The sequence below is a fragment of the Notechis scutatus genome, chromosome 1 (assembly GCF_049901735.1).
Source record: "Notechis scutatus isolate UNSWTSFEM ecotype Mainland chromosome 1, rNotScu1.2, whole genome shotgun sequence".
Taxonomy (NCBI): Eukaryota; Metazoa; Chordata; class Lepidosauria; order Squamata; family Elapidae; genus Notechis; species Notechis scutatus.
In genome coordinates, this window is record NC_142009.1 from 477,592 (window position 1) to 488,756 (window position 11,165).

Below are 11,165 nucleotides of genomic sequence, written 5' to 3' on the forward strand. Positions count from 1 at the left end.
CAACTCGGGTGATTAAAGGCCTGAAAGACCAAAACGCAGGAAGAACAGCTGCAGGAACTGGGCATGGCCAGTCTAGAGAAAAGGGACGGCTGGGGGGGGGGGGGGGGGGGCAGGTTCCAGTGTCTGAGGGGCTGCCCTAAAGCAGAGGCCGAGTCCGTTTAGTTTCCAAAGCCCCTGAAGGCAGGAGAAGCCGTAGTAGCAGCAGCACTCGGGCTGACCTCCCTCTTCCCAGCCCTCTCTGAGCCGTTGTGAGGAGTCGGCCTCTTGCCCCCAACAATCGGGGTCCTCCTTTTACACCCCTCAGAAGTCAACCTGGAGCCTGGTGGGATTCGACCTGCCAAATGGCCGGCAGCCGGCAGGAGGAGCCTGCAGTTCTGCACTCTCCCCACTGGGGCTCCAAGAAGCAGCGGATGGAAACTATCCAAGGAGAGAAGCAACCTGGGACTTGTGTTTACAGATTGAAGAGCTGGAAGGGACCTTGGAGGTCATCTAGTCCAACCCCACCCCACCCAGGCAGGGGACCCTACAGAACGTCTGACAAACGGCAGTCCAATCTCCCATCGAAAGCTTCCAGTGACGGAGAAACGTCCTAACAGTCAGGACAATCTGATCAGTGGCACAGAAGTTGCCTTCAGACGTTGTGGGAGCTGGACTCCCGTCGGTCAGAAATGGTGAAGGTGAATCCTGCTTGGGGGGGGGGGGGTTAGACTAGATGACCTCTTATATTCTGATTGTGGGATCATTCCACAAACGGACCCTGGAACCAGTTAGGGTGGGTATATGTGTGTGTGAGAGGGGAAGGGGGGAGGGCTAGGTGTTTTTTGGGGGGGGGGTTGATTTGGTTCCACTTTTGGTGCCCTGTGCAAATCCAAACAACTTTGTAAAACAATTGGCAGCCTTGCCCTGCGGAGCCTAAGATCTCACTGGCACAGAAGGGCTGGGGGGGGGCGAGGGGGGGGGGACAGGAAGGGCAACTAAACCAAGGCTTCTTTTGGGCCCCCACCCGGGAAAGCCCAGCGGCCAAGCAGCCCCCGTCCATCAGGGCTCCCAACTTCCCTCCTGGGCCAGCTTTCCTCGCGGAATCGGAGGAAGACCCAAAGCGCCTCCCGGCCTCGTGAGGAGGGAGAATATTTTCACGAAGGATACAGCTGCTCCTCAACTTATGACTGCAACAGGTCCTGGGGTTTGGGTCCTATGTCAAGGTTGGAGAGCCCTGCTGAAGTGGGTCCACTGTCCGCCATAAAGTGCCCAGGATCACTTAGAAACCAGGCAGGCGGCAAATAAATTTAATAAATGAGTAAATATGTAGCCGGGAGTTTGTGGATAAAGGAAGGCCGCTTGCCAAATGCCCAAAATGGGGTTGCAGGAAGAGGGGAAGGGAAGTGGCTGTCAGAACTTTGAATCCCAGTCATAGGTATGTTTTTCAGGGGCTGGGTGTCCATCAGAACCTCTTACTAAGTGATTGGGCATAAGTCGAGGACCTCCCCCCCCCCAAAGAAAGGCAGAAGGCCCTGGGGTCGTTAAGTGTCTCCTTTCCCCCCCGGCTTCATTGTGCCCCCTCCCCGTTTCAAAAAGGACCCCAGGACAGAATCCAGCACTCGTCACATCCCAAAATAATCTCATTTAATGGCCCCAATCCAGGGGGAACGGGAAAAATCTTTAAAAACCATGTTTTTTTAAAGAAAGGCCCCCGGGGCTACCCATAAAAGGGGTCTCGGGCCCACCTGCCCCAAAGGAGGGAGAGGTTCGCAGAAGAGAAGAGCAGACGGGGGGTTTCTTAGGGTGCAGGGAGACCCTCCCCAGGGCCCAGAGCTCCGTGCATGGCGGACCTTGTTGGCAACGAGGGCCCAAACTGGGGCACGGATGCCTGTTTGGGGGCTGTTTGTCAGGCCGTTTTCCAAAACGTGCGCACCAGAAACCGGAAGTGCAGCTGGTGATGGCGCATCTGCGTCCCGAGGGGGCTCTGGGTGCCATCACAGCCACAGCTGCTTCCCCCTTGCTCGGGAAGGACCTCGGCGCTCCTGCGCTGCTTCCCTCTGGGCCTCGCCGGAAGAGACCCCCTCCCACCAATGTGGCTGGATGCAACGGGGATCCCCGCCCAGCAAGCGTGCCAGCAAACAGCAGGGCTCCTGCTGGGAAAACCCCCCCCCCCAAAATGGCTTCCAGACATGGGGGCAGCCGCTTTCAACCTCCGCCCGGCGTCCAGCGCAGGAGCCGGCAACGGGCAACCCCACAATCTGGACCCTGGGTTGTGTGGACGAGGGATCGGGTGGAGCCCTCGGCTGAGCTCCAGGCCCCGGGGGCCCCGCTTGGAGGGAAGAGGACCCCTGGGGGCTTCCCCACTCCCCCGGTCGAGGGCCAGTTCAGATATCCGCAGGCCGCAGCTGCCGCTCGCCCTCAGCCAGGAAGATCCGCAGAGCTCGGTGCAGGAGGAAGACCCCCAGGCTCCGCCGGCGTTTCATGGGCCAGGCGGCCACCGAGCCGTAATAGTTGCCCTTCTTCTGATTGGTCAGCCTCCTCAGACCTGGGGGGGAAGGGGGACAACAAGAGAGAAAGGACTGGCAATCACACCACACACCTGTCCCCCCCCCGGGCTGGGAATCCCCTTGGAGAACCTCCCAACTGCCACCCTCCCTAGATAGAGGGGGTTTAGGGAAGATGCCAATGCCGGGGGGGGGCCTTTGGGCAAATTCCCCCCCCCAGGGGTCTCAGGACAGGGCTGGGAAAGGCTGGGGGGGGAAGCAGCTGTGGCCCAATGCAGAAAGAAAATGCATGAAACTCCCTCCTGAGTTAGGACGGGGGTGGGGGGAGGGAAGGGGGCACTAGGACCGGGGTCTCCAACCTGAGCCCACTTTATGATGAACGGACTTCAACTCCCAGAATTCCTCAGCCAGCCATGCTGGGAGTTGAAGTCCACCACTTGGATAAAGTGGCCACGGTGGCCTGGCTGGCCGGGAGATTCTGGGAGCTGAAATCCAAGGAAGGAGATTTGCCCCCCCGCCGACAACCTGCCAGAGCCCCCCACATGCCATGTGGACCCCTCCCCCCGAGCCCTTACCGATGGCGTCCACCATGCAGGCCTCGCGGGTGTAGGCCTCCACAGGAACCACGTTCTGGAAGCAGTGCATGGAGACGACCCCCTGGCCCCCGGCCCAAATCTCCAGGATGTGCCGGACTTTGGAGGAGACCTGCGGCGGGGGGACCCTGATGAAAGGGGGGAGGAGCAGAAGCCGAGATGGACAGAACAAAGCCCCACCCACCTCTGGGGCCAAATCCAGGCTGCTTTGGGGGGCACTGCAGCCTCCCACTCCCAGGAATTGTGCCTGGGGGAGGGTGGCAATTCTGGGGTTTGCTACCTAACCCCCACTTGTGGAGGGGCCAGAACGGCCCCCGACAGAGCAGGCGGTCAAAGGTCAATCCATGGGGGTCAAAGCTAGACTTCCCTGAATTTGGAAGGTCCACTCTTAGCGGAGGAGACGAAGGTCCCAGAGCTGTACCTGCGTTGCCGGTGCCCCCTGGCCCTCCTGGTAGTGGCTCAAGGCCTCGTAGAGATGGCGGTAGGGCCGGCCGCGCGTCCCCTTGCCCACGTAGAAGACGGCCTGGACGAAGGTCTGGAAGGCCTGGGCTGGGCTGAGCAGCTGGCAGCGGGCAGGCAGGTTCTGGGTCACCCTGCGGAAGAGCAGAGCCACGAGACCATCAGCCACAGCGGGGCTCTCCCTGCAGCCCCCAAAGCTGGGCCAGGCACTCCGGCCCAGGCAGCCATGGCCCCTCCCCACCCCGAGGGCCTCCTACCTGGGGTCCAGCAGCAGGTAGTTGAAGCTGGACTTCAGCAGCCCCTCCCGCCACCTCCGGGTCTTGTCCGGCTGGTCAAACTCCGCGGCCAGAGCCATCTCGTCGGCTTGGGAGGGGGATCCAGTAGGTGTGCAGGGCAGAGGTCAGCTCGGGGCTGTAGGCTGAGTACAAGAGGGGGCAAGTCCAGGACCCCGGAAGGAGCTGGGTCCTCCGGAGGGTCTCTGGCGGTCCAATGCCCCCCGCCCACCTTGTTCAGGACTTCTCCGGAAGAGGGTCAAAGGCAGGGACCCCCTCCTGCTCCCTCAAGGCCAGGCACTCTCCCCTTGCACCCGGGACATCGGCCCTCCCAGAGCGCCTCCTCCCCACCTAGCCCCCCCGCCTCAAATCCCCTTTCAAGCTCCGCCCCGCCCCGAGGCACCCACCTGCAGGGCCCTTCCGGCCGGGGGTCTCGGCAGTCTCCCTGCTCAGCCTCTCCAAGAGCCTCACGTAGAGCCCCGAGTGAGGGGCGTCACTGGTCCCGGGTCAGCCCCCAACTGGCGCAGCTTGAGGACCAGAGCTCGGTCGGTCAGGTGCTCCGGGTTCAAGGGGGCGCCTGCCCCGCTGCCCCCCGCTTCCTGCCAGTCGCCCGCCAGGCTGCCCTCGGAGCTGCTGGGCCCGGAGTCATCGGTGGGGGCAGGTGCCGCTCAATGAGGCTCTGGCCGCCTTCCTCGTCCACGTACAGGTGTTCCACGGGCTCTGTGGTGCTCAGGGCGCAGGCCGGCCCCCGGGACAGGGGCACCTCCTGGCGGGGGGGGCTCAGCCTTCCTGGGGGGCCAGGGGCAGGCGGGCCCCTCCCAGACAGCCGGCTGAAACTGACCCGGGAGGCCGCCTCTGCCCGCTGGCCCAGAGACCCTTGGGCACCCAGGCTCTCAGGGGGGGTGTGAGCAGCGCCTCCTCCCGCAGGGGGACTTCCGGCCCCTGACTGGGTCCCTCCGCCAATGCCTCCCCTGGCGCTGGTGAGGGGGCAGCCCAAAGAGCAGGGTCCTGGGTTCAAGGGCAGCTTCCTGGTGGTGGGAGGAGGCGAGGGGGCCCTGCCCTCCCCCGTCTCCTCTGCCTCTCTGGCCGGGGGAGGCCACTGGCTGAGAGCCGCAGCCCCTCCTCGGGGTGAGGCTGGTCCGGGGCCCCTCCTGGGCACCTCCAGGGGCTCCTCAAAGAGAGAGGCGGCACTGAGGCTCTGCTGGGGAAGGGTCCCCATCGGGGGCTCTGGGGCCAGGTGGGCCCAGGGCAGCACTTCCGGCACAAGGGGAGGAGTGGGGGTGGCCGACCTTGGTGGCCAGCCTCATCGACCGCAGCTGGGCCTCCAGAGTGCTGGGGGGCTCTTCTCCAACACAGGCAGGCGGGCACGGGGCCCCCTCCGTGGTGCTGCTCGGCCCAGGCGGACCCCCGCAGCCACGGAGGCCACGCCCCTCTTCTGCCCTCCACCGCACAGGGAGGGGGTCTTCGGTGGACGAGCCCGGCTGCCCCTCTCCTGCCTGCTGGGGGCTGGTGGGGAGAGCCATGGTGGCCGACTCCATCTTGGGCCCGCCTCCGCCAGCTCTTCCCCCCCTGCTGCAGAGGGGACCGGCCCCTGGCCTTCCACGGGCAGCCCCCCAGTCTCCGTGGGGCCCCAGTCACCAACACAGGCCCTTCCCAAGGAGCCTCGTTCTCTGGGGGCCACCCTTTCCCTCCCCTGTGAAACCTCCCACGAGTTGTTGCTGGGGGCCAGAGCCAAATCTTGACTCCCGGGAAAGATCTGGGCCTCCCCTCTTTGGGGAGAGTCCTCTGGCCACCGAGACCCCTCCCCAGGCAGGCTGGAGGCCCACGACCCGACCCTCCGTGGCTGGTGTGGCAGCCGCCTGCAGGGCCGCTAGAGGCAGCCTCCCTGCCTTCCCACACCTGAAGGCAGCCGTGTCCCAGCTCCTCCACAGCGCTGGTGTAACATTCACTAACGCAGGAAAGGTACCGGTCAGTGCTGGCGGCTGAGCACCGGCCCGGAGACCTTCCTCTTGCCGAGCAGCCGTCCAGAGTCCCGCTGACCCCCAGGACAGAGGCCAGGCCAACCACCTCCTTTCCAACGTCCGACATGGCGGTGGACTCGGCCAGGTGATCACGGCAGGTGACGTCCAGCCCATCCTGGCTTGGGAGCCTCTCCAAGAGGCCGGGATCCAGGGAGCCACACCCCTGAGAAAGGCCACACCCCTTGGCCTCCTGCGGGCGAAAGAGTTGGGCCGCTTCTGGCTCAGGGCTGAGGCTGGCAGAGGGCTGGGCCTTCCGTGGGGATCCTGCGGCGCCTGGCGTGTCCGGTCTGACCGAGGGAGCCTCGGGGCCCACTGAAGAGAGCGCAGCCGTGCCTGGGCCCAGGGGGGAGCGGCCCCCTCCCTCTGCAGAGGCCTGGATGTCCCAAGGCTGCTCCACACCCGCCCCTGACAGAGAGCGCCCCCCCTCGCCCCCCCAGCGGGTCCCTGCATTGGCACGGCTGGAGGGCAGGGTCCCAGGGGAGGGGAAGCCATTGGGGGCCTCCACCGGCCAGACGCCGAAGTCAGCCAGACCCAAAATTGTGTCGCCCTGCCAGGAGCCCTCGGTGAGAAAGGAAGAGGGCGAGCGGTCCTGGGTGCAAGGCCCGGGCCCACCGTTTGGAGGGAAGGTCCCAGGTGGCTCCCCGTGCTGACGAGCCTCCTTCCAGGAGGAGGGTCTATCTGATGGAGAAGGGAGAGAGTCGCCCGGCCCAGTGGCCCCAGCATCTTCCATTATGGTGGACAGGAAGCTCTCCAGTCTCTGCTGAGCTGCATCAAAGATTGGGGGGGTTGGGGGCAGAATATTTGAAGCCTTTGGTTAAGATTATGTTCGGCAGCCCCAAAGGGGCTTTTCAAGAGGCAACTGGACCTTCTTTGTTTTTCCTTGAAGAGGTTTCACTTCTCATCCAAGGAGCTTCTTCAGTTCTGGGGGAATGGTGGGAGGTGGGAGGATTGATATTCCTTGCAGTCCTCTGGATGTTAGCACTCTGAGAGGCCACTTGGGGGTTTATCCATGCCCTTGGGGGGGGGGAGGTCACATGAATAGTGCAAATGGTGACTGCAAGGAATATAAATCCTTCCATTCTCCACCATTCCTCCAGAACTGAAGAAGCTTCTTGGATGAGAAGTGAAACCTCTTCAAGGAAAAAGAAAGGAAGTCCAGTTGCCTTTTGAAAGAAAAAAAAAAAAAAAAGCCCATTTGGGACAACTGTGATCTGGAGGACTGACCGTCTCCGTAGAGGTTATGACTGGCAGGAGGGTGGGCCCTTGGGACCCCCAGGCACTTACGGGAGCCGCTGTTCCACCCTCCGTCCTGCAGGATGCCGACACACATTTCGTTCCCCTGCTCCAGCGCCAGGTCGAAGGCCGTATTCCCATCCTGACACACAAAGGAAAGACGGAATCAGCCAGCGGGGGCGGCTGCCCTCTTTCTCCCTGCCGGGGCCTTCCTTCCAATTGCCCCCCACCCCCTCCTTGGATCTGGGCTCCCTATAAACTCGGGCAGGGGTCTCCAACGAAGCTGCCTGAGGAACTCTGGGAGTCGAAGTCCACAAGTCTCAAAGGGACCAAGGCTGGAGACCCCTGATCTGGGGAAGGGAAGGCGCCAAATCCACCATCACGACAGCCCCAAACCACCTTCATGCTCGGAAAGGTTTTGACATGGACCCTCCATGCCCCTTTAATCGCTCCCTTTAGAGGGGTGAAGTTGGGGATTATGGTTGACGGTTTAATCTTTTAAATTCCAAGCAGGATTTGCAGCGTGAAATACGACGCAGGTGGGAGGCCTAAATCACAAGAAATCCTTTTTTTAAAAAAAAAAATTACGGCTTGAGTTTTCTTTCTTCTGGCTGAAACAGGAAGTTTATTTATTTTTGGGTAACTTATCCTGCCTGGATCTCTCCCCACCCCCTCTACCACACACACACACACACACACACACACACACACACACACATCCTAGGGGGAAAAACCAGGCAGAAAACAGACCCCATTTAAATGCTTGGGGTGGGGGTGGGATTTTCTCCCCGCCCTCTCCAGTCTGGCAGAGACCAACCGAGGGAAACTGAGGGGCCGTGGGGGAGAAGCCCTTCAGGCCGTTGTGAGTTGCAGGGGTTGTGTAAAGGCAAAGGCACACCTGCCACCCCCTGGGGAGAGAAGCCTTTGGACCCACCTGGTCTTCTAGTTGGGGGTCTCCGCCTGGGCCAGCAGGAGCCTCAAGCAGGCAGTGCATCCCCAGGAGGCTGCAACGTGGAGGGGGGTGAGGCCTTCCCCAGATCTGGGAGAGGAGAGGGCATGGGCACAATCTTCCTTCCCTTCCCTCTTTTCCCTCCCTTCACCTCCGCTCTTCCCTCTTCCAAGTTTTTGGAGCCCAGCTCTTCACCTGAGAAAGGAGCAGGGCCTCCCTCCCTCCCCTCCTCCGCTTCCTTCCTTCCCTCCTTCTCCTCCTCTCTCTCCTTCCTCCCTCCTTCCTTCTCTCCTCTCTCTCCCTCCTTCCCTCTTTCCTTCCTTCCCCCCTCTCTCCCTCTCTCTCCTTCCTTCCCTCCTCTCTCTCCCACCTTCCCTCTTCTCTCCTTCCTTCCTTCCTTCTCTCCTCCTCCTCTCCTTCCCTCCTTCCCCCTTCCTCTTCCTTCCTTCCTCTCCCTCCTCTCTCCCTCCTTCCTTCCTTTCCCTTTCTTCCCTTCTATTTCTATCCCTTTCCTTTCCCTTCTATTGCTGTTCCTCCCCTTCTGTTCTTCCTTCTCTCCTTCTGCCAATCTATCCTTCCGGATGCCCCAGTCCTGGCCAGAAGGCCCCCAACATCGCCTCCACCCGACCAGCAGCTTCGTGCCTTCGCAGGGAGGGGGGATCCCCCTCCGCCTACCTGACGTTGGGGTCTCCGCCGTGCTGGAGGAGGAGGCGGAGTCCACGTGTCCCATTCTCCTGCTCCAGGCCGGCAGCCAAATGCATGGGGGCCACACCCTCTGGCAGGACCAGGTTGGGGTCGGCTCCCTCCTGGAGCAGGGCAGCCACCATCCTGCAGAGCAGAGGGAGGGGGGCTTGAGGAAGGGGTGGGGGGTCCCCAGCAGGTAAGGTGAGCCCGGGCCCCACCTTCCCCTCACCTAAAGATAACTTTATGGTCGCTTTACACGGGCACTACATTAAAGTGGAATTTCTTTGCATAACAGCTCTAGGAAGAGGTGGGCTGGGGGGGGCTTTGAGGGGGTGAGGAAGAGGAGGGGGAACGGGCTGCCCCTTTAAATGTTGGCTGCTCCCCAAGGAAAGATTTTCCAGCAACATTTTGAGGTTCCTCTGCCAGAGAGACTCTGGAGCAGGGCTGGCTCGGAAATTCTAGGAGTTGAAGTCCGTAGGTTGTAAAATTGCCATTGCTGCCCTACTGGGGGGTGGGGGGGTGTCAACTAGATGACCTCTAAGGTCCCTTGCAATTCTAGAAGCCAGCAGTGAAGAAGAGCTGAGGGATTATGGTTCTGATTACACCTCACCCACCCACCCCAATGCAAGAAGAAACCCCCTCTTTTCAGTGAGGGAAGGGGTGCCGCTACCTAAGGCCTTTGTGCTGCACCCCCAAACTTGGCAACTTTAAGACTTGTGGACTTCAACTCCCAGAATTCCCCAGCCAACTGTGCCAAGTTTGGAGACCTCTGCCTTGGTGCCCTGCCCTAATTCCAAGTTTGGCCCGTCCTTCCTAACCTAACCCTCTAACCTAACCTCCTCGCTAACACCTGGGCAGGGAAAACCAAAGGTGCGAGACAATTAGGCGAAACCTGGCTCAGAAACAGGGACTGCGAGAGGGACCTTGGAGTCCTAGTGGAGGATCCCTTAAACCTGGGCCAGCCGTGGGTGGCAGCACCCCAAAAGCGAACACAGTCCTGGGTTGTATAAACAGAGGCACAGAATCAACACGAAGTATTAGCACTGCTTTATAAAGCCTTCATAAGGCCACACCTGGAATATTCCGCACCCAGTTTTGGTCCCCACATTACAAAAAAGAGGTTGAGACTTTGGAAAAAGTGCAGAGAAGAGCAACTAAGAAGATAAGGCCTGGAGACTAAACCATATGAAGAACGGTTGTGGGATTTGGGTTTGGGTTTAGAGAAAAGGAGGGGGACGTGGTAGCAGCCTTCCAGGACTTGAGGGGCTGCCCCAAAGGGGAGGAGGGGGCTAAAATACCAGAAGGCAAGAAACAACAGATGGAAACGAACCAAGGGGAGAACAAAACTAGAAAAAAATGAGAAATTTCTTCACAGTTGGAACAGTGAATCCATGGGAAAGCTTGCCTTCAGAATGTGTGGGTCCTCCATCACTGGAGGTTTTTAAAAAGCAACTGAACAATCATTTGTCTGGAAGGGTCTATTGTCTCCTGCTTGAGCACGGGGTCGGTCTAGAAGACCTCAAAGGTCCCTATTCTATTCCAGCTCTATTCTGATTGATTGATTGAACCCGTGTCCCTGCCAGGGCTCCAGCCTCCCTGCGATCAACCCGGCCTGCCAATGCGCCTTTCTGCAGGTAAATGCAACCCCGGGCAGGGGGCGGAAGCGCAGCTGCGCCCGGGAATCCCTGGCAAAGCCAGTTTGGGGCCGCTGGGCCACCCCTGTTCGGAGACCCGCTCGCCTCACTGCCAAAGGTGCAGAAGCCACGCGCGGCGGATCCACGAGCCACTTACGCCTCGTCCTGGCCCCGCAGAGCCCGGCAGAGCCGCGCCGCCAGCTGCAAAGCCCGGTGCTGCTTCATGGCGCCGCTAGGGGGCGGCCGCGGGGAAGGGAAGGGCGGCCGCGCCAGGCGCGCTTCTTCCCCAGCAAGCAGAGCGGCGTCTTGCATCGCCTCCCGGAGGCGGCGGAGCTGGGCGGGCGGTCCGTTGAGGTGGGCCGGGAAGCGGGCGAGGCCGGTCGCGTCAGCGCGTCCCGGCCCGGCGTAGCGAACTCATCTCGGTCGGTGGTCAGCGGCCATAGAGTTGCCAAAGCCGCGAAGTCAACACGGCGCCGCCATCTTGTTCCTGTCGTTTGAAGTTTCCCTCCCAGGCCTCCTCGGAGTTTTTCATTGGAAGGCCGCGGTAATACGTCACCGCCCATGGACTGCTTGCCTATCCAATCGGAAGAGCGCGCGCTTACGGGGATTGGTTGCAATCCCTACGCTCCCGCCTCCTTTCCCACCCTTCCTATTTCTTGAATGGGTTGAGACAGGACTGGTTCACTCGGCGTGAATTAATACCCAATTTCAACCAGTTATCTATTTTTTGAAAAATGTGATAAAAAAAGAACTGGTTGATTTAGTGACGCCCAATAAAAAAGAATTCAGATTCCTCAATCGGAGTGGAATTTCAGAAGCTGCGGTAGCATTAAACCC

At 60.7% G+C, this 11,165-nt stretch overlaps 1 protein-coding gene across 1 annotated transcript; it reads right to left on the minus strand.

Moving 5' to 3' along the window:
- Positions 1–1,602: 1,602 nt before the first annotated feature.
- On the minus strand, positions 1,603–10,789 carry ANKLE1 (ankyrin repeat and LEM domain containing 1). The gene is given in 14 exon segments (XM_026691232.2): positions 1,603–2,524; positions 3,059–3,188; positions 3,498–3,669; positions 3,793–3,906; positions 3,908–3,953; positions 4,215–4,286; positions 4,289–4,462; positions 4,465–4,954; positions 4,957–6,593; positions 7,113–7,203; positions 7,996–8,027; positions 8,030–8,100; positions 8,686–8,838; positions 10,486–10,789. Coding segments are annotated over 14 exon segments (3,411 nt in total). The 5' UTR covers positions 10,554–10,789; the 3' UTR covers positions 1,603–2,363.
- Positions 10,790–11,165: the final 376 nt, after the last annotated feature.